Here is a 27537-nt window from a genome sequence, read left to right as displayed (position 1 = left end):
GGCGTCCCTGCTGCCCCAGAACGGTTCTTACCCGGGCATTCTTTTCCGAGGCTGGGTCCAGGCCGGCGGCACGCAGCGTCCGCGTTGTTTTTCTCCCTGACGCCGACCTGAGTGAGCTCCCAGCTCCGGGGGCAGGGGTGGCGCCACCCGGCCGCGCGGTGCGCTCCTGGAACTCTCCCCTCCCTCGAGGGGCTGAGCCTGCCCTCGCTCCCTTCAGACCCACCTACACTGGTGCAGCCTTGGGACCCGGCGCGGCTCCGGGGTGTCTGTCCCACAGAGGAGAGGTGTGAGTAGCGAACCTTCGCACGCAAGGCTCGCCTGGAGCAGAGCGTGGCAGCCAGGCATGAAGAGGAAAGTGGGACGGATGCATATGCACCCCTTGTATTAAACGCCTCCGATGGCCAAGGCTGCGCCAAAGGAGCCTTCCGGTGTGGCTGTTTCAGGTGCCTCCCATAAGCTAGTCCACGTGGGTGGTTTAGTCACTTCACCAGTGGCTGAGTTTGCGCTGCTATAATGCAGTACCCTAACCTGGATCGCCCCGTGACCACTGAACTTTGCTTCTCGTGCCTCCGGAGGCTGGAAGTCTGGGACCAAGGCATCGGCAGATAGGGCGTCTGGTGAGGACCAGCTCCCGGTGCCTGCGTGACCATCCTCTGGCTGCATCCTCACGGGGGGCGGGAAGGGCCCGGGAGTTGTCTGGGGTCACTTTTATAAAGGCACTGCTCCCATTCGTCAGGACTCCGCCATCATGACCCAATCACCTCCCCAAAGCCCCATCTCCTGGCACCATCACATCAGACCAGAGTATTTCAACATGCGTTGTATGGTGCTTACTACATAGGAGAGTGTCCTTGCCCTTTGCGCTTCACACCGGGGACTTCTGGTCCTTGTGTCTGAGGCCTTGTGTCTGCAACTCAGTCTCAAGGTTCAGAAATGTTAGCAAATGGGGGATCGGATTTTTTGTTAATTCAACAGGTGTTTCTTGCCAGGCTGTGCTTTGCCTTATGGCGGGCACTACATAGGCAACAGAGGGTAAAAATAGTGCAGCTCACTGCCTAGGCTATTAATAATACCTGGGGAATTGGTGGCCCAAACAAACTGTAAAGATCAATTTGGGGTCACTTGGGCCAGTTAGCTTTAAAAAATACAGCCATATGCAGAAGTGTGTATGGTGAAAGACAAACGTCCTCCTTCCTAGTCCTACCCCCAGAGGTAACTACTGCTGAAAATATTTTGGTGATTCTGGCCACAAATTATCTGGACGTGGTATGCATATGTTTGTAGACTGGCATATATTTCACCTCTTCTTGTAGCCATATGGGAGTCTATATGCACAATTTTTTACTGACTTTTCATCTATCTAGGGTCTCCTTCCATGTTTAATGCATAATGAATCTACCTCCTTTTCAATGGCTGCACAGTATTTTGTTGTGGGGATATATCGTACTTTTCGGCTAATGGGCATCCACGTTGTTTCCCACTTTTGACATGACAAATACTGCTTCCGTGTCTTTTAACATGCCTTTTGCATACTTAGATGAGCATGTCTTATACATAAATTCTTAGAACTGGAATTATGCCTTCAAAATGCTGATGTAGTAAAACTGTCCTCTGAAAGGTCACATCAGTTTCCAGCCTATCTGTATGTGAATTTCCCCACATCATCTCACTGGCCATTGTCAGACTTACTCATCTTTACCAACCAGATAGGTACGATACGCTGTTTTCATCTCATTAATCATGACTGATATTGTATATCTTGTCAAATATTTATGGGCCATTTGTAAAATTTTTGCTTAACTGTCCCCTCCTTTCTTCCACTCTTTGAAAGCAGTGATTGTTTACCTTCTTTATATTGACTCATTGCTTTTTTTAAAAGATTTTATTCTAAGTACTCTCTGCACCCAACATGGGGCTCAAAATTGTAACCCTGAGAGCAAGAGTCACATGCTCTATGTGCCAGCCAGGCACCCCTGACTGGTTGCTTTTTAAAAACTTTTTATTATGGAAAACTTTAAGCACATACAAAAGGGAAAAACAAAGTATAAAATTACCCCCATGAGCCCATCTTTTCCACTTTGATGGTTATAAGCTTTTGGCCAACCTTGTTTCCTTTTTATCCTCACCCACTCCACTATTTCGTTTTGAAGCAGCACAGGCATCATAGCATATCATCCATAAATATTTCCATATGTATCTCTAACATCTCTAAAATATAGTACTGTACTCTTTCCAGAAAACTAACCACAGTAGGACTGTCCTGTCTGAGTAACAGCTACAAGAGTTCCTGTTTCACCAAAAACCCAGTTTTCAAATTTCTCTGATTATGTCACCACTATTTTTTAAAGTGCACTTGTCGAATCAGGATCTGAATACAATCCGTTTTTGAGTATTGAGTATATGTCTTTTTAATCCCCTTTCATCTGTAAGGATCTTCCTTTTTTCCTCCCCCCCCAAAAAAAATTTGTTAAAAGTCCTGATTTTTTCCTGTAAAGTTCCCGGTCTGGATGTTGCTAATTGCATCCCCATGTGTCCTGTGTTCCTGTATTTTCCCTAAATTAGCATTTAGATTAAGAGAATTAAAAGGCATTACTCTGACTTCTCTTTTGGCAAGAATCCTATATTGTATTTTTACATCAAGTGGCTCATAATGTCCATTTATCTCTCTTGTGACGTTAGTACCATTAATAATTGCCAACATCTGCTAGCTCATTAAGGAATTAAAAATAAGTGCCTATATTGGTTATAAACAAGTGAATACGAAATATTCTACCGACAGGCTTCAGAGTAATTGATTATGTATATAGAATAGCTCTTTGTATTTATGTGCAAATGACATGGTGTCTTATTAAGTTTTCTTACTATTCATTGTGGGTTTTTTTAATAAGACTCTAGAACTTTCTAGTTAATTAGCCATCTGCCAGTTACAGTGACTTTTGACCCCTTGTTTCCAGTTTTGTTTTGTTTTTTGCCCCTCCTTTCTTTTCCTTTCATTATTACATCATGAGGTTTGACCCAGTCTTGAATACTACAGGCAGTGAAAGTTCACCCCTCCCCTTGCCCTGAGTTTTATTAAGGGAAACTCTGTGGTATGATTTCACACTTTAGGAGAAGTTGACCGTGAAATAGCCTGACTCCTCTTGAATTCAGTGTCTACCTCAAGACAAGGGGCAAGAGCACCACTCTGGCTGGAGATCTCAGCCCCCCTCAATCCCATACCAAAGTTATTGGACCCTTCCTTGGGCCCTCTCCTTTGGGATTGTGAAATGTTTGGTTGTGTCTCCACAGGGCAGGCCGAGTCCTCACAGAAAATTGAAGACTTGATGGAAATGATGAAGAAGTTGCAGAAAGGTCACATGTCTTCTCTGTAACTGAGGCACAGCCTGAGCTTTGGGAAAAGGCGGAAGTGGATTAAGTTCCAGGACTCACAATTCACAACCTTTGGAAATTAACCCATTGGCTCTTTCCTACTTTTTAAAACTTCTTTGAAGTAAAAATATAGCCCAAGGATTTGAAATTAAAGTATAAGGGGATAGAAGGCAAAACATTTCCCCCAAGCCCACCACACTCAGTTAAATCCAGGTTTTCACGTTCACCTCCTTTCCCTCCACCTTACCTCTGCTGCTCTCTGCTTGCTCACATGGCTTCTTCTAGCCATGTTCCCACTTCAGGGAAGGCCTTTTCACTGACTACCTACCACCCCACCCGGGAACTGCCCTCCCCTTGATTTAAGGCCTTCAAGAGGTCTTCCCATATCTGAAGAGCATGCCCCACTCCTTCACGCTTTAATTAATTCCTTGCCCCTCTATTTTTCTTGACTGCGATGACTACAGCCTGACTCAGTATCTCTGTTTTTTCCCTTGTATCCTCTACCCAGAATGAGAGTCCCTGTAGGGCCCCCAACTCCCTCTGCCTGCCCTGTCATCTCCATTCAACCTCCTTTCCTCCCTACAGCGGGAAGCCTAGAGCCCAGGGTTGAGGTCCTGATTAATCGGATTAATGAGGTTCAGCAAGGTGAGCTCGGGGACAAGCTACATGATTTGCAGGGCCCCTGGTTACAGGATTACTAAGTATGTATTTCAGGACCACAGCAGCAGGTCAAACCAAGGGTGGGTTTTTCTAAAGGCAACTGCTGTAGTCACATGTCCGTGAACCTGGCCCTGCTGCCGACTGAGACCAACAAGAAGGGCTTGGGCTCTGGAAGCCTCATTTCTTGCCCTGTAAAATGTGTCCTCCCCACCCCCTGCCCAATTTGCTTGAAGACAAATGTGAAACGTCACTATTTGCAAGGAATGGTGTAGTTGGATGTTGCACTTACACGTTGTCTGGTTTCTTGTTTTGTTTTGGTTTTTTTGGCACAGCAAAAAAGAAAGCCAGTGAGGAGCTGGGAGAGGCCCGGACTGTTTGGGAGGCCCTGCAGAAGGAAATGGACTTACGTAAGCATGCAGGGTTCGGTCACCCAGAGGGCCCCAGTGTCATGCCCTCCTGAACTCAATATTCTGGACCCTTAGCATTCTTGCTGCGGCCAAGGGCTTCTGCCCCCTCTGCGGCATCAGGTCCTACCAGTCTCCCACTCTCTACTGTCCAAGCATACTCCCACCTCAGGGCCTTTGCTAGACTCTTCTGCCCCAGATACCACTGGTTTCTATTGCCATACATCATCACCATCAGCTCTTAGCTTGAATGTCCCCTTCTTAGAAAAACCTACCCCGGTCATCCCATCTAAAAACAGCACCTTGTCCCCACCTGATCACATTCCCCTTACTGCTTGATGTGTTTCTTCATAGCCCATATCCCAGTTCATATGATGTGTCTTTCTCTCCCGTCCATGTAAAGTGCACTGGCATTCTGCAGGACCCTCACAGTCAACCCTTTTTCAACATCAGGGCCCTTTGCTGCCACATCAGGGAGTGTGGGCACAAGATGGGAGGGGGCTCAACTCAAGGGGTCCACAGTTGGGACTGGGGTACAGTTGACCCAAACCGCCTGTGTGACTGTGGGCAGGTATGCTCTCTGAGGGTGCAGTGGGTGGTACCTGATGCCTGAACATGCTACTGTGTTTTCCAGTGAGTGGAGAGGAAGTACGTCTGAAAGAGACCTTGAACAAAAAGCAAGGTAATTGTAGTTATTCTGTGTCCAGGCTTTTGCCTTTGTCACCCTGCAGAGGCAGTGTGACAGTCTCTCCACAGCAGCTGAATCCTTTTGAAACCTGATTCCTCTTGCATCCCTCCTGTGGCTTCCACCAGACTTGAAGCAAGTTACAAAGCCCAATCAGGTGTCCACGAGACTCCACGTGATCTGACCGTATTAACTATGCCCAGGCCTGATGCTTTAATGGGTTCTCCTGGGGCCCTTGGTTCCTATCCCTGCAGAGACCCTAAGGATCCTCAGACTCCACTGCCAAGAGAAGGAAAGTGAGGCACAGAGGTAAGACCTTCCAGCTGGGCCTTGCTCTTCTTTCCCCTTCATTGTGGGGGAGTAGAGAAAGAGGGAAACTCAGTCATGGACCCAGAGCTCTCATTTCCTCCGTTTTTAAAACGGAGAGGTCAGATGCGTGTCTTCCCACCTTGGACCCAACAGTAGGCAGTAGTGTTAAGAACACTCTCACTCACTGGGATAATCATTCGTTTGCTAGAATACCAAATTCCTTTGGCTGTTTTTTCTTCTGTGCCTGTCACTCTTCCCAAAATAGGCCCCTTGGCTGTCTGTCCACTCATCTGTCCCTTCATTGAGGCATCAAGCCATTCCGTCTCTCTCTATTCATCGGGACCCTACCATCCACCTCAGTATTTGTGAATCCATCTCTCCACTTCCTGAACGTTGGTTTAGTTTATTTTGTGAACAGAGTCACTGAGCCCTGGCATACGAAGACTGGAACTGTGTGGGGAAATTGGGATGAGATTAGTATGTGTGTGTGTTCGCAGTTGACCATGCCCCAGTGACTACACTATTCCCAGGGGGCACATGCTCATGCCCCAACCCATGAAGTTACTAGAGAAGGACCTCAATTTAGAAGGCTACAACACACCCCAAGAGGAGGCAGAAGCCCCATCCAGCCCCATCCTGGGGAGACATTCAGAGAACATGACTGAGGGCTGCTTTGCCTCTTCGCAGGAAGCAGACCATGCTGCAGGAGTGCAAGGAGCGAATTTCTGCCCTGAACTCCCAGATCGAGGACGAGAAGAACAAACAGAGGCAACTGAGGTGAAGCCCAGTGCTCCAGGCCAGGTGGGGGGTGAGGGGGCAGTGTGCGAGGATGGGTTGTAGGTGCAGGTGATATCAGGGAGGGGGGTTAGAAGAGGAGCTGGCTGACCTGCGGTTTGGAAGGTCAAGGTGGGGAAGGTGCTCCCTGCCAAGCAAAGAACATGGGCAAGCCTCCCATGGTCTGTACATGAAGACCCCTGGCCTGGGCCTGGCTGGGGAGGGGTGTCTCAGCCAATGGTCCCTCATCTTGTGTGGCCGGCCCCCAGGTTGGATTTTGAGGAACAGCTGGAGGATCTGATGGGCCAGCACAAGGACCTCTGGGAGTTCCACGTGAGTCACTCACAGCCATTCCTCCCACCTTACACATCTTCCCTAAGAGTCCCTGGCCCCAAACTGAAGGTCACGCCGCAGGCCTCCTTCCTCTCACCGGCTTTTGAGCCAGCCTTGGTGGCCTAACGTCAAAATGGCCCTCAACTCAGTGCCTTATCCCCACCCTCACTACCACCCGGTGTCATCCTCTTCACTGGTCCTGCCCGCCCTCTCTGCTGCTCCCCCAGGGCCCTGCAGTGACCAGGAGGAGCCCTGATGAAGTCAGGAAAGGTTATCCATAGAGAAGATCCATGGATGTGTTTGCAGCCATGACTGCCACAGGGCAGACAGCGGGGAACCAAGCAGACTGGTGTTTGCCCCCTGGGGATCCTAGATACTAAGTGAAAGGGGCAGAGAGAACAGACGTTGGGATAGAGAGAGAGGTTCATTGAAGAGGCCACGTAAGGGGAAGAGAAACGGCAATGCAGGGCTAGTAAATGATTCTCCAGGGAACACTTCTGGTTAGTGATGCTTTTAGGATCCCCTGTAATAAATGCTTGCCTCACGTCAAAGCTTCCAAGATTACCGAACGTTAACCACCTCGTGAGCCTCTCAAGCACAGCATCACAGGTGTCTGGGGTGAGACAGTTCCAGGTGGAGAGGATGGCCAGTACAAAGACCCTGAGGCTGGAACGTGCCCTGTGTGCCCAGAGGGCCCGAGTAGTAGGAAGGGAGGCAGGCTGAGTAAAGACCAGATCCAGGTAGGCTTGTCTGAGGTGCATGGGGGTAGGCCGAAACACATGCACAGGCCTCCTTTCTACCTACTCAGAGACCAGAGCAGATGGCCCAGGAGATTGGCGCCCTGGACAGCAGCAAGGAGCAATTGCTCAGGGAAGGTGAGGCCTGGAGATTGGGGAGGCCCTGATTTGCCTTGCACTGCCCTGCTTATCTGTCCCTTCCTGCCGCAGAGAAGCTCGTGGAAGCAAAGCTGGAGGACGTGAAGCATCGTCTGTGTTCCCAGTTTGGGGCTGACGGTTGCTCGACGACTGCTGAGGGGCTCTTTCTCCGCAGCCAGGAGGCAGCAGCTGCAGTGTAAGATGAGCAGGACAGGGACAGGGACTGGGGTGGAGGGAGGGAGATGCCAGTGCTGATGCCCACCCCCCTCAGACATATGTTTGAAGAGGAGAACAGGAAGGCCCAGGAGCTCCTAGAGGCTGCTGCCCAGCACCATGAACAGCTGCAGCAGAAGTGCCAGCAGCTACAGCAAAAGAGGCAGAGGTGCGTGTGGAGGCCCTCCCCCCAGTCCTCTAGGGGAAGGTGGCTGAGGCATCTCTGCTCCCTTTTCAGCCTGTCTCCTGGTCTCTTCACAGCCTCTTGTCCTTTCTCCTCCCCTTCCCCCTCCCCACACTCCTACCCTACCTCTGTCTGTCCAGGCTTAAGGAAGAGCTGGAAACGCTTGGGGTGCAGATCCCTGCTCAAGCCCAAAGCAAACAAGATGAAGGGGCTGGCCCAGGAGAACTTGTGAGCCCTGGGTTGGGTGGCAGGGAGCAGAAATAGCTCATGCAAGGAGCTGGGTGCAGGAAGGCAAAGAAGGGGATCGAGAGTCCTCAGAGGATGGTTTTTGGGGAAGGGTGCTCCCACAGGGCACAAAGAAGACAGAAATGCAGGGGCTGGCAGTGTGGAGTGGGAAGAGGCAGGTCCCAGGGAGGGTGTGGGCACAGGGATACATGGACATTTCCCTCCTCAGACTCTGACCTCCCACAGGCCAATCCTAAGCTCCTAGGAGTCAGCAAGGAGAAAGACCCAGGGCTGCCCACCAAGCAAGGCCGTACTATGCCCTCCTAGGCAAGGACTCTCTTTGCCTTGGAGCATATTCCATGAACTTCAGGAAATAAAGGCACTATTTCAGTACAACTGCCTCAGCTGAGTTTATGCAGAGGGGGTAGGGCTTGTCTGGCCCCTGAGACTGTGTAAAGCCTTGGCCTCAGCCAGAGGGCCACAGCAGGCCTCCCTACCCTCATAGTCTCTGGTCTGCTCCTTTCTAGGACTTAACACACTGTTCTGGGTTCCCAGGCAGAAGGATGCAGGTCTGCAAAGCCACAGTGTGATTCTTTCTTTAATTCCTTATTCAGGCCTGAAGTAAATGGAATCCCAGAAATCTCAACAGTGGGGATGGAGGTGCTGGGGGTTCTCATCCAGTCTGTCCCTTGCCCACAGTCTCCACTGATTAGCTGAGAAAAAACAAAACATAATTGGAGGCCAAGTGTAGTTTGTGCCTTCCTGGGCACAAAATATGTAACCAACACCTGTCACAAGAACATAGTGTCTTAGAAATCCTGTGTGCTGGGAGTCAATCACCTAAGACTCCATGAAAATGCACTCACCCAATAAAGGGCAGCAGTGCTCCTGAGCCAAAATACAGTGAATGAAGTAGGAAGAGGTTCCTGGTCTTGAAAGACTCCCACATCCAGGTAGGACAGTAACGTGGTGGGATTGCGGAGAGGTCCAAACAGGCTCCCTGGAGAGTACTGTTTCTGTGGAAGAATGGGGGAATGTGACATGGTGGGAAATTACTCCGTCAGTTAGACACCAGGCATAAATCTCCCAGTTTTCTGACGTGGAGTTAATCAGACCTGTGTCATAAATGAATTGGTTACACCTTATCAGAACAACTCCTGCATTGCCTGGAAATTAGTACATTCCCCTGAGTAGCAATGGAAATAATCACCTTGAATAGCAGCAGTTCAGCTAATTTTATAGCTTCAGGTGATTCACAATAAAAAAAGACACATGAGGGGCGCCTGGACGGCTCAGTCGGTTAAGTGTCCAGCTTCGGTTCAGGTCATGATCTCATGGTTCGTGGGCTCGAGCCCTACATCGGGCTCTGTGCTGACGGCTCAAGAGCCTGGAGCCTGCTTTGGATTCTGGGTATCCCTCTCTCTCTGTTCCTCCCCTGCTCTCCTTTTGTCTCTCTCACTCTCTCAAAAATAAAGATTAAATTTTTTTTTAATTAAATAAAAAAACACATGCTTACTTCAACAGAAGCACAAAAGCCTTTGACAAAATCCAACACCTATTTAAATAAAAAAAAAAGTGTAAAATCTAGGAATAGAAGGTACCTTCTTTAATACTTACCAGTGAAATGTTTAAAGCACTTTAGGGTATGTTCAAATACTATTCACTGTACTAAAGTTCTAGACAGAGAAACAGGACCAGGACCTTCCCCACCCCTGCTCACAACCACATGGATACCTGCCAAGGAAGAAGATCCTCCTTCCTGCTCTGCCTTGCAATCTCCCTCCAGGCCCTTTCTTTGGAAACCCAGAGATTGTGTCAGCTGGAATAAGAGAAATGTAGCCCCAGCATCACATAGTAGAGCAACCAAGGGTGGGTTTCTAGCTGAGACAAAAAGAAAAAAATCCATAGCTGGTAGAGTCACTTACCATAGGTATAGGTAGAGACAGAGGAGCTAAAAGAAATCGTTCAGTTTTAGAGAACAATCTAGCCAAAACACCAAGGGGCCAGGACTACTTAGGTGTGAAAATAAAACTGTTCCTCCTTCCCAGCGTCTCCAGTCAGAAACAAAGATCCCTGAAGTATGAAATGAATGCAGGCTACAGGTCATAATCAGGATGCTACCGGCAAAATGGAGCCTCAGAGCGAATCTCAGACCAAGGGTGTTGCTCTAAGACCCTTTTCTTGAGACTCTAAAGAGTGTGCCTTGTAAACCTTTACGATAGATGATAAATAGTAGCACTGTCCCCACATCTCTCAGTTCGAGGTGGAGTGGATCGTGTTCCAGAAATATAGGGGTGGCTTTCACCTAGTGGACTACATTATAATGTATCAGAAATCCAAAAACTTTCTTAAAGGCATGAAATCAATTTGAAACACAAGTTTTAGAAACAGTTCAAATGAGAAGAGCCCTCTGGGCAGGAACCAGAACTGAAGAAACTAGATAGCAAAATGAATAAATCAGGCTAGGTCATGCAGAAGAGAGGTGACACAGTGCAGAATCCAGAGCCCTAACGTCATTCCCAGAATCGCTGCATCCTAATTAAGGAACTGATGGTGTGCCCTGCCAGATTTCAGTTTCTGTGTATGGGAGGCTAAGTGCCTCCCAGTTCCTCTCCTTCGAATGGACCATCAGTGAATCCCTCATCTCTGTGCTACCATTGTGTGTTGTATGTGCAGGGCACATAACTAGTAACATCAGGTCCTAGGTTTTCAGACTAAGTCACAGACAAGGGACTGTGTCCAAAAAGACTATGTGCATGTAGACCAGATACAGATGATGAGGTCCTACATTTTGAGCTAAACAGCTTTATAAATTGAGGTCCTTTAATTGTATAGTACAGATTACATGTGTGAGCAATGTGAACTCGGTGGTCATAAAGTGGACAGTGTCCTGCATTTTCTAAAGATGGCCACACTACCATGTCCCATCCCACATACTATTTAAGGTGCCCTTACATCGAAAGGTGGAGCCTATTTCTCTACCCCTTAGAATCTTCATGGGCCCTATAACTACCTTGTATAGAAAAAGGCAGAATTGACACCATGCTAGTACCATTACTGTTGCCAAATATCCCCTTGTAGGCAAAATCACCCGCAGCAGAGAACCAATGGTCGTCTAGTTCAAAAATTTTTTTCAATACAGTACCAATTCTATCTGAAATTTTCATCCACATTACCTAACCTGATAGTTTTCCCTTAATGAGAAATTCTCTGATAGACACAAAGTCAGACATTCAGTTGAAAATTTGGACACAATAGGTATTTATCAGGTTTTACTTTATTCTCACTGTTCAATGAGCTATCTCTGACCAATAAAGGTATTCCTACATTTACTGCATTATTTCTTCCTATGATTTCTGACTTAGGGTTGAAAGATGAAAACACAGGTTCTTTGTGAGTTTCCTACACAAGGACTGGTAACTTCAACAGAAGCCTGCCACAAATTCACAAATTCATAAAGTGAACTGGCTACAATGGACTGGTAGTGCTGTAGTCAGGTCACACATAGAAGGGTTCTCACTCAGGTAAAGTACAAGTGAGGATTTCTGAGGTAGACATGGAAAGATTTCTGCCCTCCACAATCAATTCTTTCTGCCTGAGGTCATGGTTGCAATCTTCACTTTATGGCTTTGAAGACAAACCTGTGTGTCATCTGCACTTCAGGAGCACAGGGAATAAAAAAACTCACCAAATGCATGTTGTTTTTTTTGGTTTTTGGTTTTTTTGTGGCCAGGCTTCACTGTACTGTTCATCATGTGTGTTCATATTCTCTTGGCCAGAACTCAGTTACATGGTCCCACCCACAACAAAGGGAGGCTGAGAAATGTAGGCTAACTGTGTGCCCAACACAAAGAGAAAGTGAGTTTTGGTATACATACAGCCAGTCTCTGCCACACATGACTTCTCCCCTGTGTGAGTTCTCAAATGTTTGCTGAGGTGTGATTTCTGACAGAAGGTTTTTCCACAATCATTACATTCATAGGGTTTCTCTCCTGTGTGAGTTCTCTGATGAACAGTGAGGGCTGATTTCTGGTAGAAAGTTTTCCTACATTCTTTACATCCATAAGGTTTCTCTCCCCTGTGAGTTCTCTGATGCCTATTGAGGGTTGACTTCTCACAAAAGGTTTTCCGACATTCATTACATTCATAAGGTTTCTCACCAGTGTGAGTTCTCTGGTGTACAGTGAGTTTTGACTTCTGGTAGAAAGTTTTCCCACACTTCTTACATTCAAAGGGCTTCTCACCTGTGTGAAGTCTCAGATGCACAGTGAGTTTTGGCTTCACACAAAAGGATTTCCCACATTCGTTACATTTATAAGGTTTGTCTCTTGTGTGAGTTCTCTGATGTACAGTGAGAGCTGGGCGATGGCCAAAGCATTTCCCACATTGTTTACATTCATAAGGTCTCTCTCCTGTATGAGTTCTCTGATGTGCAGTGAGAACTGACTTCTTATGGAATGTCTTACCACAGTCGTTGCATTCATGATGTGTCTCCCTATTGTGAATCTTCTGATGTATGGTGAGGGCTGACTTCTGGTAAAAGGATTTCCTACATTCATTACATTCATAGGGCTTCTCCCCTGTGTGTGTTCTCAGATGTACGGTGAGTTTTGTTTTCACAGGGAAGGATTTCCCACATTCATAACATTCATACGGTTTTTCCCCTGTGTGGATTCTCTGATGAACAGTCAGGTGTGACTTATGGCAGAAAGATTTCTCACATTCGACACATGCATAGGGCTTCTCCCCTGTATGAGTTCTCTGATGTACTGTAAGAACTGTTTTACTAATGAAGGTCTTCTCACACTCGCTACATTTATAGGGTTTCTCTCCTGTGTGTATTTTCCGATGTTTACTGAGATTAGACCTCTTGTAGAAAGTTTTAGCACATACATCACATTCAAAAGTTTTCTCTTCTAACGGAGTTCTCGAAAGCTGAGCGAGGTGTGATTTCTTGCTGAAATTACCCCCACTTCGATCATGTTTATGGTGTTGCTCCTCGAAATCGGCTAGACCAAGATGCAACTGTGTTGGTTTCTCACAAAAAGTGTTCCTCCATTTGTTACATCCACAGTGATTCTCCCCTATGTGAGTTCTCTCTTGGGCAGTGACAGCTGACTTACCACAGGCTTCCCGATGTTCATTATACCTACAGGCAGTCTCTCCCATGTGAGCTCTCCTATAGGTACAGAGTGTTGCCCCCTTGTTGAAGTCTTTCCCTTGCCCACTAAATTCAAGAGGCTGCCGCAAAGTCTGATTCCTCAGATGACAACTAGGACACTCGGCACACCTGAGGGGGCTCCCAGTTGTATGACATTCCTCGGCATTCTCTCCAACACGCATCCCACCAGGCTCACCAGGGAGAAACGTGTTCTGACACACATTACACAACTCTGCCTTCACTCTTGAGTAGCTTCCGTTATTTACAATCAGTTTTGAAACGTCGGCTGCACTCAAATTAAGTGTTTTTCCCAAACCGGTTCTCTCCTTCGTTGACGTTTCATAGTTGGCCAATCCAACTTGCCACAAAAGTCTGCTCTGATACTCCTGGCCAGTCTCCATCAGGTCACCTGCAGTCTGGACATCTAAAATGAGACAAAGTAACCATATGTATGAACCACACCTAAGCATTTCTTACGGAATGTTCATGTAAAAATGGAGAACTTTCTTTCCATCGTGTAGGATAAGAATTTTACAGAGTTAAAATGGGTATGATTATGATAAGTATATGATTTTTCTTTCTAATGAAATAATGTAACAAGTTACACCAACAGATTCTCTAATGTCAGATCATGGTTTTATTTATTTGTTGGTTTTGCTTTTTTATCGTTTTTTTTTTTTTTTCCTTTTTGAATCCATGAGGAAACCATTGGTCACAATATTCACCTATTCCCTAGTCTTAGTGTTCAGCTGACTTCTCTTCATCTGCCATTTGTGTTCCTGTTCCATTTCCCGCTTTCTCTCACAATAACTGTAGGTCACTTGTGCTGGGCCTCTTCTCATCACTCAGCTTTGAAGACGACGAGGTCTTCCTGGATCCGCCACTTCAGGATGCAGTACAGAGCCATTCTTCTGTCATCTCAGCAGGGATGTTGCTTAGGAACAAGGATTTGTTCCCACATTTCTTTGCTTTTTCACCTTTCCCTGGGCATCCGTGGGGTTTTTCAAAGGCATCACCTCTCCTTCTCCATGCCAGCCAGAGACCGCTTTCGGCTAATTCCTAATTAAACCCAGCATGCTTGGCTTCTCACAACCATAACAGGTACAGAGAGCTCCAATCCTCCACACTGGGCTACCTCTCCCTGCTGGCCTAAAGGGTTTAAGCTCTGCAACCCAGGCTGTGCCCACCATCATTGGAAAACCTCTTTCTGGCTCCTTCTTAGATCAAAAACCCTGGCATCCCCACCCCCACTTCCTGGTATATGCAGCCCTACTTGACAATGTGCAGTTTCTAAAGGCTTGTGTTTTGCACTCTGGAGTTTTGCACGTGTCCTAGTTTCAGCGAAAATGGAGTCCGTGTATGGGTCATTGTTTCAGAATGATTTAGCGTAAGCAACTGCACCCTGAAACCCCGGGCTCCACTGGCCTCGAGGACACACGTTCTCCAGATTCTCCTCCCATGCCATGGACTGCCCCTTTCCACACTGTGCGTGGTTCTCCACACCTTCCTGCCACCTGTGATGCCGTGGTTGACAACGCTTGGTCCTGGGCTCCTCTTCCTTTCTTAACAACTCCCTGGGCAACCTCCTCTAATCCTCTGCCTTTAACAATTTTTCTAACTTGTACCTTGTAATAGTGATGTCCAATTTCTACTCCAGATATTATATCCACCTATATGTTATACTGTCAAATTTGGTAAATCGCCACCTTAAACTTAAGCTATCCCAAAGTACAGTCTTAATAATTAATCACCCCAAAACCACTTTCCCTGGGCTTCCTTCCTAAAATGGCACACCCCATTTTCTGTCACGGTGACATCTGTGCGGGTTATCCCACTACTTCACATGTACTTCGTATGTCGTATATGTGTTTCATGCTGACTCAATAATTGGTAACCACGTAGAAAGGAGTGCACTTGTTTGATTACTGTCGTTATCCCCATAATTACAAAATGACTAGCGCTTGCTTAACACTTGTTGAAAGAATAATGAGTATATAAATAAATGTCTGAAAAAAACTAGCGCAAGAGGATGGAGGAAAGGAGGGCATCTTACAACCTACAGACAGTGGCTAACAAAGAAAAACATTCTAAGAGGAGGCAGGTAAAGACTGGATTTTGGGTAAGACTAAGAAAATAGAAAAAAAGATGGGGGTGGTTTATACATAAGAAGCATCTTTGGAGACTAAATAGAGCATGTCTGAACCTAGGAAAAGCACGGATAAAAAACAACCCAGCACGGCCAACATCTGCTATGCTCTCCCCTTCCCAGACCCCTGCCCAGTATGCACTGACAGACCTGGGAGGCTCTGCTCTAGGGGTTCCTCTACTGTCCATGGCTCTGCTCCTTGCTCCAACTTGACGATCACCTCAGGTTTGGTAATGCAGTGCCCTGTTGATCAGAAATAAAGGGGGGGCTTTTACCAAACCGTTTTAAAGAATGACAGGAGCACAGCGTCAAGAGTCGTGCAACGAACGGCCGATCTGAACCTCTGATTAGAGAGGTGAACACCCACGTTCTTCTGGGCCTCGAATCTTAAACCTAAGTAGCATGTAATCTCATAAACAGTTTCCACGTTTACCAATGAAGAAAGCAGTGCTAGGACACTAAGACACTTTCACTCACCCAGTGACACCAGGCTACTGTAGGTCTCCAGCATCACGACCCTGTACAGGGTCCGCTGGGCATCATCCAGGTCCTGCCACTCCTCCCAGGTGAAGTTCACAGCCACATCCTCAAACGACACCAACCCCTGGAATGAATGACACATGTCTCAATTCAAGGGATCAGCTGGGATCAGAAGAACAAGTCTGGGAGTTCATTCTTTTTTGTGTGTTTTGTCTTATTCAGAATACACCATGCTTTGTACTCTATACCGTGGGCTAAAGCGAATCCACAGTAGAACTATCCTACCCATGTTAACTCTTTAATCCCTAAAAGTACAATCATAAAGTTTCCCTTGTCAATCTAGAACCATCCTTGCTACTAGAGACGAAAAGATAACTGTGCTCCCCAAAGGTGTGTATGACCTGGTACGGAGGCCTTAGTGTAAACATACACCTGCAGTAATGCACTAGATAAACAAGGTTAGACGTGTTTAATGTAGACAAGAGTAAGAAAGAAGAAAACAGCTGCCCGTGTGCCATCCAATCACACTTCCCTGAAGAGCCAAACACATTAGCTGTTTAATGTGAACAACATATTCTCATAATTATGAGACTACAGTAGAAGTCACGAGGGCAACAGGTACACATGCTACATTACTGGAAGTACAAACAGCACCATGTCCAAATGGTTGCTCCTAGGCTGTGACGAGACATAAAGGCAGTAAAGGTACTTAAGGAACAGATTATAGTTTGCATTTAAAAAAAAAATTTTTTGAGCGAGAGAGGGAGACAGAGTGCAAGTGGGGGAGGGGCAGAGAGAGAGGGAGACACAGACCCTCTCAGACACAGATCCGAAGCAGGCTCCAGGCTCTGAGCTGTCAGCACAGAGCCTGATGCAGGGCTCGAACTCACAGACTGCGAGATCATGACCTGAGCTGAAGTCAGACACTTAACCAATAAGCCACCCAGGCGCCCCTATAGTTCTGCGTTTAAATATCTGACCTAATTCCAACACAACAAATTTGATGCACTCACCGTTGTTTTTATTACTTATACATTAAAAGCATGTACAGACGCATTTGAATATTTCCTCCTTATCCCAGAGGGTTGCTTCTGTCCTCCCCAGTGTGAGTACCTCCTACTTCCTAAACCACAGGGGGTCAATAATGAGGGGCCAGTAAGAAGAGGTAAGTTACACGGCCAGATTTGCATTTTAACAGTCCTCCCCTAGAAGCAGGATGGGAAAGAGCTTAGAAGAGAGTGACAGAGGACAAACTTGGGGTTACAGGATACAGAGCAATAAAATTACAGAATAGGGTACTAATCCTACAAAGCAAAAACGAAAAGAAAGCAGGAACACAAGTTGGTTCTAATTTGTTCTGAGAAGGGTGAAGACAGAACCCGGCTGTCTGCATGACCAGCTAGATACATACCGGTGCTATAAGATGAAATAAAATAGGGCACAGAGTGTGCACAAGAGACACAGATTTTGGACACAGCATGTCTGAAGTCTGTGCGTACGCAGGGATGTCATACTGGCAACTGGATACATGATCTAGAGCTCAGGAGAGATCCAAGCTCAAAATAAACATTGGGGAAGCAGCAGAATTTTAGTAGTAGCTGAAGCCATCAGAGTGAATGGAACGGCTCACAGAGAACCTAAGACTTTGAAAGGAGAAAGGAACAGGTGCCGTGTTTTAGGACACACCAATGCTGACTGTCAGAGAAAGAGAGAGACACCACGACACAGAGAAGATTTCTAGAGATTATTCCAGGAATAGAAATAACCTCCACACTAAGGAACCTATTAATACACGTCATCATATTCACGTTTCTGAAAAGTCCTATGATAATTCAAATAGACACTAAGCAGGTATCTACAAAATATTCTCCCATTTGTAATAATAACCATTAACCAAAGGGGATTTAGAGGATTCTTCCTTAAAATGATTAAATGTGTATGTCTTACCCCGGAGGCAGCATCACACTTCATGAGGAAATACTGGAGTATAAAGGTGCTCTCCCACCACAATTATTCAACAATTTACAAGTGGTAACAGTCAATGCAATTGAAAAGAGATAAATAGTTGTAAAAACGGTCATAATTTAAATATAATTTATACGTAGAAAACTCAAAAGAATCCTATGAGAACTATTCTATAGAAAGAAAATAATTTTCTTTTTTAAGTTTGAGACAGAGAAAGAGATAGTGAAAGTGCACACACAATCAGGAGGGGGCAGAGAGAGACAGACAGACAGAGAGACAGAAAGACAGAGAGACAGAGAGACAGACAGAGAGACAAGGAGAGCACACCAGCAGGCCCGACTCTATCCCACCAACTGTGAGATCATGACCTGAGCCAAAATCAAGAACTGGACACTTAATCACCACCCAGGCGTCCCAAAGAAAAGAATTTTCTATAAGAAAATTCTATAAACTGTAGATTATAAAAATAATGTCTTCATACATACAAAAACATTCATACTATAACAACAACAAAAAGCAGAATACCTATCAATACATTAACAGAAAACATACAAAGCTGTGGGAGAAAAAAATATGAAGGCTACAAGAACTAATAAATGAAAGACACCATATTCACAAGTAGGAAGATCTACATCAAAAAGATATCAATTCTCAGTAAGTTAATAATCAGGAAATTCATGTAATATTATCCTAATAAACAACACATCCTTAGATACAGACAAGCTAATTTAAAAGTTCATAGAGAAGATTAAGTAACAATAGACAGAGACCGTGGTAGGTTATACTTCTGTTCACCAAAATTTAGTGTCTCTCCCTTATCAGTCAGCTCTGGCTGACATAACAAATACCCTAGACTAGATGGATTCAAAAGCAAATTTCTTGGGGCACCTGGGTGGCTCAGCTCATGATCTCAACTTCGGCTCAGGTCATGATCTCATGGCTCATGCGTTCGGGCCCCACGTTGGTCCGTGTGCTGACAGCTCCGAGCGAGCCTGGAGTCTGCTTTAGATTCTGTGACTCCCTCTCTCTCTCTCTCAGCTGCCCCGCCCCCACCCACCCCCCCCCCACCCCGCTCACACTCTGTCTCTTTCAAAAATAAATAAACATTTAAAAAAATTCTTTTGTAAGCAAATTTTTCTCAGATTTCTGGAGGCTGAGACATCCAAGGTCAGGTGTCAGCCAGTTCTGTGCCGGGTATAGACCATCTTCCTGGCTTGCAGATGGTCACTCTCCTGCTGTTTTCTCATGGTGGAGGAATAAAAATCTCTCCTCTTCCTCTTTTCATAAGGCCACCAATCCTATCAGATTAGGGCCCCACCATTAGGACCTCATTTAACAATAATTACTTTCTAAAGGCTTGATCTCCAAATGCAGTCACATTGGCAGTTAGGGCTGGCCTTCAATATACAAATTCTGGGGGAATACAATACAGTCCACAGTACTCCCTGAGGTGCCCTTCTCTGCAAAAGGATTAATATCCCTTGGAGGTGGAACTCACATAAACAGATCTATATTCTTCCATGTACCTGGCACTGAACAAGAACAAGTCAATGGAAGTGACACATGTCACTTCTAAGCAGAAGCTGGAAGAGCCATGCATAGATCACCATGTCCTCCCTCTGTCACAGGACCAACAATGTTACAGTAAAAAAAAAAGTGCTCCTCCGTCTGGGATACTGAATGAGACAAAAAGGATAAAAAGCAAAACTGATCCGTGATGGATAGGTAGCATAAGAAAGAATGAAACCTTTGTTGTGGACCTAACTGGTAATGAATCGGCATAATCACCAAACAGAAACAAGCAGTGCAAAGAAACTGGGAGGAAGGTGATCCATGATACCAGGGGCTAAATAGCAGATCAGTGTTACTTATGATCACTGGTACTTATGTACCTAATGTTACTGAAGTAACATGAGTGATGATTACCATATGGATTTAAAGCTTTAGAAAAAGAGGTGGGAAAACAGAGTATTAGTAGTAAGTATCAGGCACTAGTCGCTGCCTTTAGTTAAATACTATAGGAAAAGTGATAAGCTCAGGTGGAAAAAAAGAGTTCAGTGTGCAAACAGGAATGAAAGAAAATTGGGAGATACTATAAATTTGGGAACCTGTAGGACTGAAAAACTTTCAAAGGATTTCTCATTTTATCTGTTACTGTTTAAGGCTGAAAAAGTTGCCTCTTCCAATTTTTACAGAAAAAAATGTAAGAAATGCTTGGAGAGTCAAGACTAATTAAACTCAACCTCAAGGCAGTAACAAACATGTTATAACCATGGCATCCTGTGACACAATTGAACCCTGAGGACAATACACTAAGTAAAATGAGTCAGTCATGAAAAGATGAATATTGCCTGACTTCACCTATAGAGGCTCCCTAGAATAGTCAAATTCATGGACATAGAAAATAAAATCATGATTGCCAAGGGCTGAATTAGAGGGGACAGGTACTTGGTATTTAATGAGCAGAGCTTCATTTGGGAAACATGAAAAAATTCTGGAGACAGTTGCACAAGATGATTAAAACTGATGCCACTGAACTGACATTTTTAATTAAAATGGTCAATACGGCCAATTCGAGGTTTTATATATATATATATATATATATATATATATATATATATATACACACACACATACATACATACTTTACTGCTTATTTATTTATTTTGAGAGAGGGAGTGAGCACAAGCAGGGGAGGGGCACAGAGGGAGGCAAGGAGAGAATCCTAAGCAGGCTCCATGCTGTCAGTGCAGAGCCTGACATGGGGCTCGAACCCATGAACTGTGAGATCATGACCTGAGCCAAAATCAAGAGTCAGATGCCTAACCGACTGAGCCACTCAGGTGCTCCAGGTTATGTATATGTTATCAAAATAAAAAAAGTTAACCAACTTTTCACCAAACTGTAGTCCAGAATTCTATTTATGGTTGATGCAAACATCCATTTTTCCTTACTCATTTCTTTTAAATGATTAGCTAGAACAGAGAAATTAAATATCCTTTAACAGGGTTGAAAACATGACAGTTCATTTTTGAACTAGCAATTTCAATTATACGATAATAAAACATACAGATAGAATCACTGACAAATTTATGAAAATAAAAGGTAAAAATTATAAAAATCTGAGCTCCTTGTTTCATACTTTGCCTATCTTCATCTTAACACTTGTTTGAACGTATATCACTGACTCCTGCATACTTTCTCCAACCAGACTCCTGAAGCTGTCACCACACATGTTGGCTAGTAGCACAGCTCAAGAGGGATCCAACCCAATCACCAGGCATATACATCCTTCAGATTTTTCCAAGAAGGACAATTCCAATGTAAAACAGACAGTTACTACATTTGTCTGTGAGCACCAATGCAGATTTTGGGTAAACTAACAAAACAAACACATGGGTCTTCATGTAAGAGGAGATTATACCTGAGAGAGAAGGAGGCATCCAGGAGAAATCCCATTACAGTCACTGGTGAATGGAAGGTATATCACATGTAAGGGAAGAAAAGACGACATGGATTTCAGGTGGGACTCGCTCAGTGTGAGGTGCCTTCTGGACAGCCACAAAAAACGCATTCACGGGGGAGTTGGACCTATGGTCTAAAGGATGGGGAAGAGGTCCAAGATGGAGAGAAATGCTCAAGACTATCAAACCACAGAGGGCCAGACAAGTCAAGGAAAACCGCATCGTGTGAATATGGGGGCCAGATTTGAACACTTGGAGAGCGATGTTCAGGAGAAGAAACACACAGGAGAAGAATTCAGGGAAGCAGAAGAAATCATCAGGCAGGCCGCCACAGGAGCTAACGGACAAGAATGTCCAGGAGAAGATCCTGGAGAGCAGTGTCACTACGGCAGAAGGTTCACGTGAGGCAACGCCCACAGTACACGGAGTCTAACTATAATCTAGGTGGATAATGCAGGTTGTAGGTTATTTCCTCACTTAGAAGACGTGAATTGGGACCACACTGAGTAGGTTAAGATGCAGACCAGCGGTGGAAATATTTGTCAGAAAAATACAACTTTGAACAGTCGGCCCCACAACCTACACAGACAGACTAGCTGACAGAAACGTGGGGAGACTTATTTGAAGGACCTGCAGTCAATTCAGTCCCCCAGACATCCCAAGTTTTAGCCGAGGATCAAGTAGGGCCTTCCAAAAGCTGTCTGGGACGCTACTTTCGCAACTCCAGAAAACCCTTGGTGAGCAAGCCGTGTTCCAGCCCCAGGTGACCGACACTGCTGCAGAATGCTGGACGTGTTGATTTCCAGGTTGGCAGTGAAACACTGTCCACGACACCATCTCTGTGACCGACAAAGGCACCGTTTCGGACTTCTGTGCCTGCAAGCTTTCGTGTCCCATGAGAATGTGGCACACTTTCCTCTAAGGGGCCATTCTGAAAAGATAACAAATGTGCCTATCTTTTCTCCACGACATCAGAAAGAGAAATCAGGGACGAATCTGCACTCACCTTGGAGGACTCTCAGGTCATAGAACCTGTCCATACCTACATGCCACCATTTCCACGTTTAGGTATTTTTCCCAGAAGCTGAGTTTCACTTATTTCTACTTTTCTATTTTAATTTATGAACTGCCCTGCGTAAAGCTCATGAAGCACAATGTAAAACAAGCTGAGGAGCAAGCAAACAAACCACTCACCAGAGATGAATTCTGCATGTTCTGCTGCTCTTGGAAACACACCGAGGACTGTGGGAGGACAGCTGGGAGAGAGGGCCAATGGACCAGAGTCATGACAGGACTGCGGTGACTTGCTCCTAGGTCCTGGATTCTCTTGTGTGAGGCTCTCTACACACAGCTAGAAAAGACAATTAAAAACGGGGGGGGGGGGGGGGGGGTTCGCCTGCTGTGAGACAACAGAACCTCACACCTTGAGAAACAGCAGGAAACACCCTATTGCAGGGGAACCCCCAAGCCCATTAACTGCACATGCAGTTTATCCTTGGTTACTGAAAACACCCATGTCCTACTGATTTTATCAACAGTTACTAATAAGAATTAACTTAAAATTCTGAAGATGCTTATTTAAACCACCGTGGTTTAACTACGCTCCTATTAATAGAGACATACACACAGGGCTTCATATTTGCGTTTCCACGAGGACACCTGTAGCTTAAACACCTTATCTTCACGGAAAGTATACATCTTGCAACTCAACATTTTTGGCCTGTGATTTTATAGGAAAAGAACCTAAGGTACATTTCTTGTGTGGCACACTGTTCCCGTAATGGTTCTCAATGACCTGCTTCCCTGTAACCATTTCCTCAACACCGGCGTGGGCTTTGCCATTCGACTTGCTTTGGTCAAAGGGAGCTCAGCTCAGCACATGTGACCCAGACACAGGATGAAGAGGACTTTTCCACTAGCGGTTACCTTCCAGGAACACTATCATCTTGTGAAGACACCTGGGGCTAGCCTGCTAGGGACGCACGGCTTAGCCGGCAGCCAACACAAATCACCAAAAAGGTCCCGCTGTAAGGGTTAAATTGTACTATAGGGCTAACGCTTAGCTTGAAAGATAACAACTTTGTTCTGACACTAAAAGTCAAAAGATAACAGCCTTGCTTTTACTCTTGTAAATCATACTTCATACTCTTGTGAATTAGGCTTTACCAATGAAGGAAACAAAAGCTCAAAAAAGAGCATCAGAGACAAGGTCAAGGAGATCCACTGGTTGCAACTTAGCGGCAGAAAGTCTAAAATAATCACCTCATTCGATAACTGTTTCTGACTCATCTGGCAACTGTTTCTAACTCATCTGGGAAATGTTTATCTGTTCTATTCCCAGATAATGATAAAACGATGTGATCGGCTTTAAAAACTCTGTACCCCGGCTGTTCGGGGCCACACTCTTATCAAGAGTGTTGGTCCCGATCGGTCGGCCTTGCCTCTCATTGTAATAAACTTTGTTGCAACTGTCACTGGTACCCGTAGCATTCTGTTTCAGGAGTCGTGTGGATGCAACAACGCTACACAGTGCAGGGCGGGGCCTGACCCCTGCCACCACCTGCTGTGGAGACGCCAAGAAACCCCGCAAATACAACAACTGCCTCACCCTTAGACCCGGGTGCGCACACCTTTCACGATGATCTCTCTGGTAATCGCGGACATCTCACTGCTCATCAATACGCTCATGTTACAGGTGAGCAAACCGAACGCCACCACGGTTGAGGACACCGCTGGAACGAGGACGCCGACAGCAGCCCCCGACGCTCTCTGACCGTCTGCAGACCCACCCTCGCCCTCGCTGCCTCTTGGACTCGACCACCCAGTTCGCCAAGCTCCCGGAGGCACACACCGCGCCTTCTACAGCGCGCCTTCTCCTGACCAAGCAACCGCTGAAAGCACAGCCCGAGCCGGATCCCGTCTCGCCGTCGGTCACCAACCCACCTTCCCGCTCCCACCAAGGGGACGACCCCTCCCCCTCGCCCGCCCAGTCCCCGAGTGGCGCAGGGCTCCCCTTTCACCCTCGCACCAACCTTCAGGGACCGACACAGACCCCAGCCTAGGGCCCTCGGGGCAGCGGCGAAAGAGGAGCCAGGAGCGGAAGTTCCTGGCGGAAGGGGGCGGGGCCGCACGTGCGCAGAGGGAGCCCGGAAGACTCCCAGAGTCCCCTGCGGGAAGACGTCTGTGCAACGGAGAGACTACATTTCCCACAAACCTCTGCGCTCTGTCCATTAGGAGCTTTGGGAGGTGAGGTGATGGATGAGAGTCGGGGTCTACCCACGTGGCCAAACGTGGGATTCTCGTCCCTTATTAATTCCTGACTTTTTTTAACTCCTTTGAAAGACATTTAAAAAAAGGTTTTTTTAATGTTTACTTGTTTTTGAGAGAGAGAGAGAGAGAGAGAGTGTGTGAGCGGGAGAGGAGCAGAGAGAGAAGAGACACAAATTCGAAACAGGTTCCAGGCTGCAAGCTGTCAGCACACAGACACACCATGAGATCTTGACCTGAGCTGAAGTCAGACTCTTAACCAACTGAGCCACCCAGGTGCCCCAGATCCTGATTTTACCAAATGATAGAGATGTCGTCTCTAAATAGGAAAAGTCTAATGTGGAGGAAACATTACATCACATGAAATGTTAGCTTTAATTGCTAGCTATGTTATGGTAATGGTTATAGAACGCACTGGGTTTTCTTTTTTTTTTTTTTCCCACAAGCATACTAAAGCGTGAATAGTGAACTACCACAATATCTGCATTTTATTGAAGTACTTAACAAACAGATATGGCAACTGTTAAATTAATATTTGTAAAGTAGATCCTGGAGTTTGGGATTGAGTCAATCTTCAACGAAAGACCACGGGGGAAAGGGAAATGGAGAAGTTTATTGCGCACAGGTTCAGGAGGAACTATACCTTATGCTTCAAGGGGCCACAAGGCGAGAGGTCAAGACAGGGTGCAGGCAGAGTGCGTGCAGCAGAACCTGGACCGCATCTTCATTATGGTCCCCCTTTGATGTGCTTTGGGGTTCCAAGGATAAGGCCAAATGGGTCAATTCAAACCAGAAAGAGTACAGTTTTGCTATGGTCCATGGGGGTCTTATCTAAGGGATGTACAAGGCGAAGGTCATGGGAGGGAGGGGAACTGTTGCTCACAAGGGATACTGGGGAAGATTATATGAGGAATTTGCATTTGTTCCTGACTCTGCAGACTGTTATCTAGGGAAGGGCTATTGTCAGTCCGAGGTTCCAGCATGCCCCTTAGGCACACAAAATGGATGCAGAGGCAGAAATATCACGGGGTAGTTATGTGAACATGTACCTGCAACTCTCAATGAACGTATTAAATAGATGCTAGTTCAAATGCCTTCTTTTTAAATTTTCAGTGTGTTTATTTATTTTGAGAGAGACAAAGTCAGCACAAGTGGGGGATAGACAGAGAGAGGGGGAGACAGAGAATCCCAAGCAGGCTCCACACTGTCAGCACAGAGACCAACATGGGGCTCAAACTCATGAAACTGTAAGATCATGACCTGAGCCGAAATCAAGAGTCAGACATTCAACCGACTGAGCCACCCAGGCGCCCCTAGTTCAAATGCCCTCTTAGCGCAGAAGGCATGTACCAGTTTCATAAATAGATGCTATTCTCACCCATTAAAATAACTTCTAGGCCATCAAAGGATGATATTGCACTATTGGGAAACCTGCTCTAGTGTATATGCAGGAATGAAATCATTGGGTCATAGAGTGGATGCCCTCCAAAGCAGTGCAAATTTACACTTCCAGTGTCTGGTAATTACTTGCTCAGAGACTCCAACGATTTTTCCATTCATGAATCTACTCATCAAAATCTTATTTATTTTCCTGAGGGTTGGGCTTCAACATGGGCTTCCCTTCCCTGGTTTCTGTCACGCTATAAACAAATTCAACATTCGGCTTTCTGCTGTCAATGCAGCATCTGTAGAAACAGGGATAAAACTGGCTTTTGTAATTGGGTTGATGTGTACTTTAGAGGTAGGGGTGGGGGTTGACTGTCTGGCCCATGACCTATCTGACCTATCTGTGGTTTTCCCTTTTCCTAAAATATGACCTCATCTTTTCAAGTTTATGTATCTTTTTCTCATCCTGCAATTGCCCCTCATCGGCTGTACTGTGTAGACCTAGGAACCTCAGTCTTTATTTCCTATTCTCTTCTTTTCTCAGATTCTGGGATCCCTCACCTCCCTTCCTCAGTTCCCTGGATCCCATATTCCTCTATTTAACACCTATGCGTGTGATAGTTGGAGATCCTTTAAATCCCTGCCAAACATTCAAATGTTTGTTCCTTCATCAGTGAAGTTCTGGACCTGGGCTTTTCTTGATGGGAACTTTTAAGTTACTAATTCAATCTCTTCACTCGTTCACATTTTTTTCTTGAGTCAGTTTTGGTATTTTAGGAATTCATCCATGTCATCTAAATTATCTAGTGTATGTACAGTCGTTCATATAATTCCTTTTAAAACTGTTTGATTTCTGTAAGTCTGTAGTAATGTCCAATCTTTCATTTCAGATTTTAGCAATTTGACTCTTATCTATTTCTTGGTCAATTTACTTAATGTTCATAAGTTTTGTTGACCTTTTCAAAGAACCTGATTTTGATTTCATTGATTTTTCTCTTTTGTTTTTCTATTCTCTGTTTCATTTCTTTCTGTTCTAATCTTTATTTCCTTCCCTTACTTGCTTTAGGTCAGTTTCTTTCTCTCTCTTTTTTTTCCCCTCTCCTGCCCCTGTTTTTTCTTCTTTTTCAAGAGTCTTAAGGTGGAAGTTTCCATTATTGATTCAAAATCTCTTTTCTTTTGTCATATAGACATTTGTGGAATAAATTGACCCCCAAGCACTGCTTTACTTGCCTCCCAAGAGTTTTGGTAAGTTGTGTGTTAATTGTCAATTATTTCAGTGTACTTTCTAATTTCCCTTTTGATTTCTTCTTTGACAAATGTAATTTTGGGGGTTGTTAATTTTCAACATATTTGTGAGTTTCCCTAACTACGTTCTGTTTTTAATTATGAAAAACACTCGATCGTGATTTTGTTTTGTATTATTTGTGATTGTGACTGTATTTGTGATTATGTTTTGTATTATTTCCATCATTTTACGTGTATTCTAGTTTGTTTTATGGATTAGTATATGGGTTTTCTTGAAGAATGTTTATGGGCAGTTGAGAAGCATGCATATTCGGCCGCTGTTGATTGGATTGTTCCAGATATGTTGGTTAAGTCTAATTGGTTTCTACTGTTATTTGAATCTTCTAGTTTTC

The 27537-nt window shown here is 45.3% G+C and overlaps 2 protein-coding genes across 3 annotated transcripts; one reads left to right on the top strand and one right to left on the bottom strand.

Moving 5' to 3' along the window:
- Window positions 1–3308: 3308 nt before the first annotated feature.
- Window positions 3309–8358, top strand: SYCE1 (synaptonemal complex central element protein 1). Its single transcript, XM_047073685.1, has 12 exons — window positions 3309–3351; window positions 3955–4014; window positions 4362–4436; window positions 5068–5115; window positions 5373–5427; window positions 6115–6204; window positions 6471–6534; window positions 7343–7409; window positions 7482–7605; window positions 7681–7791; window positions 7947–8034; window positions 8278–8358. Exons 1-12 carry the CDS (start codon window positions 3324–3326, stop codon window positions 8356–8358), a joined length of 891 nt encoding a protein of 296 aa, XP_046929641.1. The 5' UTR covers window positions 3309–3323.
- A 192-nt stretch (window positions 8359–8550) lies between these two features.
- LOC124507267 (zinc finger protein 883-like) lies at window positions 8551–24351 on the bottom strand. 2 transcript variants are annotated; one of them, XM_047073684.1, is made up of 6 exons: window positions 24280–24351; window positions 22442–22598; window positions 15816–15942; window positions 15489–15581; window positions 8898–9047; window positions 8551–8744 (listed from the first exon to the last, which is right to left on the bottom strand). In XM_047073684.1, the coding sequence occupies exons 2-6, from the start codon at window positions 22532–22534 to the stop codon at window positions 8674–8676; spliced, it is 534 nt and encodes a 177-aa protein (XP_046929640.1). In that variant the 5' UTR covers window positions 22535–22598; window positions 24280–24351; the 3' UTR covers window positions 8551–8673. The 2 variants fall into 2 exon arrangements, with proteins under 2 accessions (XP_046929640.1, XP_046929639.1); XM_047073683.1 differs by lacking the exons at window positions 8551–8744; window positions 8898–9047 and adding an exon at window positions 11290–13616.
- Between the last annotated feature and the right edge of the window lie 3186 nt (window positions 24352–27537).

Source organism: Lynx rufus, unplaced genomic scaffold, assembly GCF_022079265.1.
Source record: "Lynx rufus isolate CCGP_SWC_20201006 ecotype Redwood Valley unplaced genomic scaffold, mLynRuf1.p SCAF_11, whole genome shotgun sequence".
In the NCBI taxonomy this organism is placed as follows: domain Eukaryota; kingdom Metazoa; phylum Chordata; class Mammalia; order Carnivora; family Felidae; genus Lynx; species Lynx rufus.
This window is presented reverse-complemented; position numbering and strand designations above follow the sequence as displayed.

What these genes read in the sequence shown, in the direction of transcription:
- SYCE1 (XM_047073685.1), top strand. Translation starts at nt 3,324, where the DNA reads ATGGAAATGATGAAGAAGTTGCAGAAAG. An exon ending in AGGACCTCTGGGAGTTCCAC is followed by an intron (nt 6,535 to 7,342) that starts GTGAGTCACTCA and finishes CTACCTACTCAG; the next exon opens with AGACCAGAGCAGATGGCCCA. An exon ending in GGAGCAATTGCTCAGGGAAG is followed by an intron (nt 7,410 to 7,481) that starts GTGAGGCCTGGA and finishes TTCCTGCCGCAG; the next exon opens with AGAAGCTCGTGGAAGCAAAG.
- LOC124507267 (XM_047073683.1), bottom strand. Translation starts at nt 22,534, where the DNA reads ATGACTCTGGTCCATTGGCCCTCTCTCCCAGCTGTCCTCCCACAGTCC. An exon ending in ACATGCAGAATTCATCTCTG is followed by an intron (nt 15,943 to 22,441) that starts GTGAGTGGTTTG and finishes CATTCATTCCAG; the next exon opens with GGGTTGGTGTCGTTTGAGGA. An exon ending in CAGTAGCCTGGTGTCACTGG is followed by an intron (nt 15,582 to 15,815) that starts GTGAGTGAAAGT and finishes TCTGATCAACAG; the next exon opens with GGCACTGCATTACCAAACCT.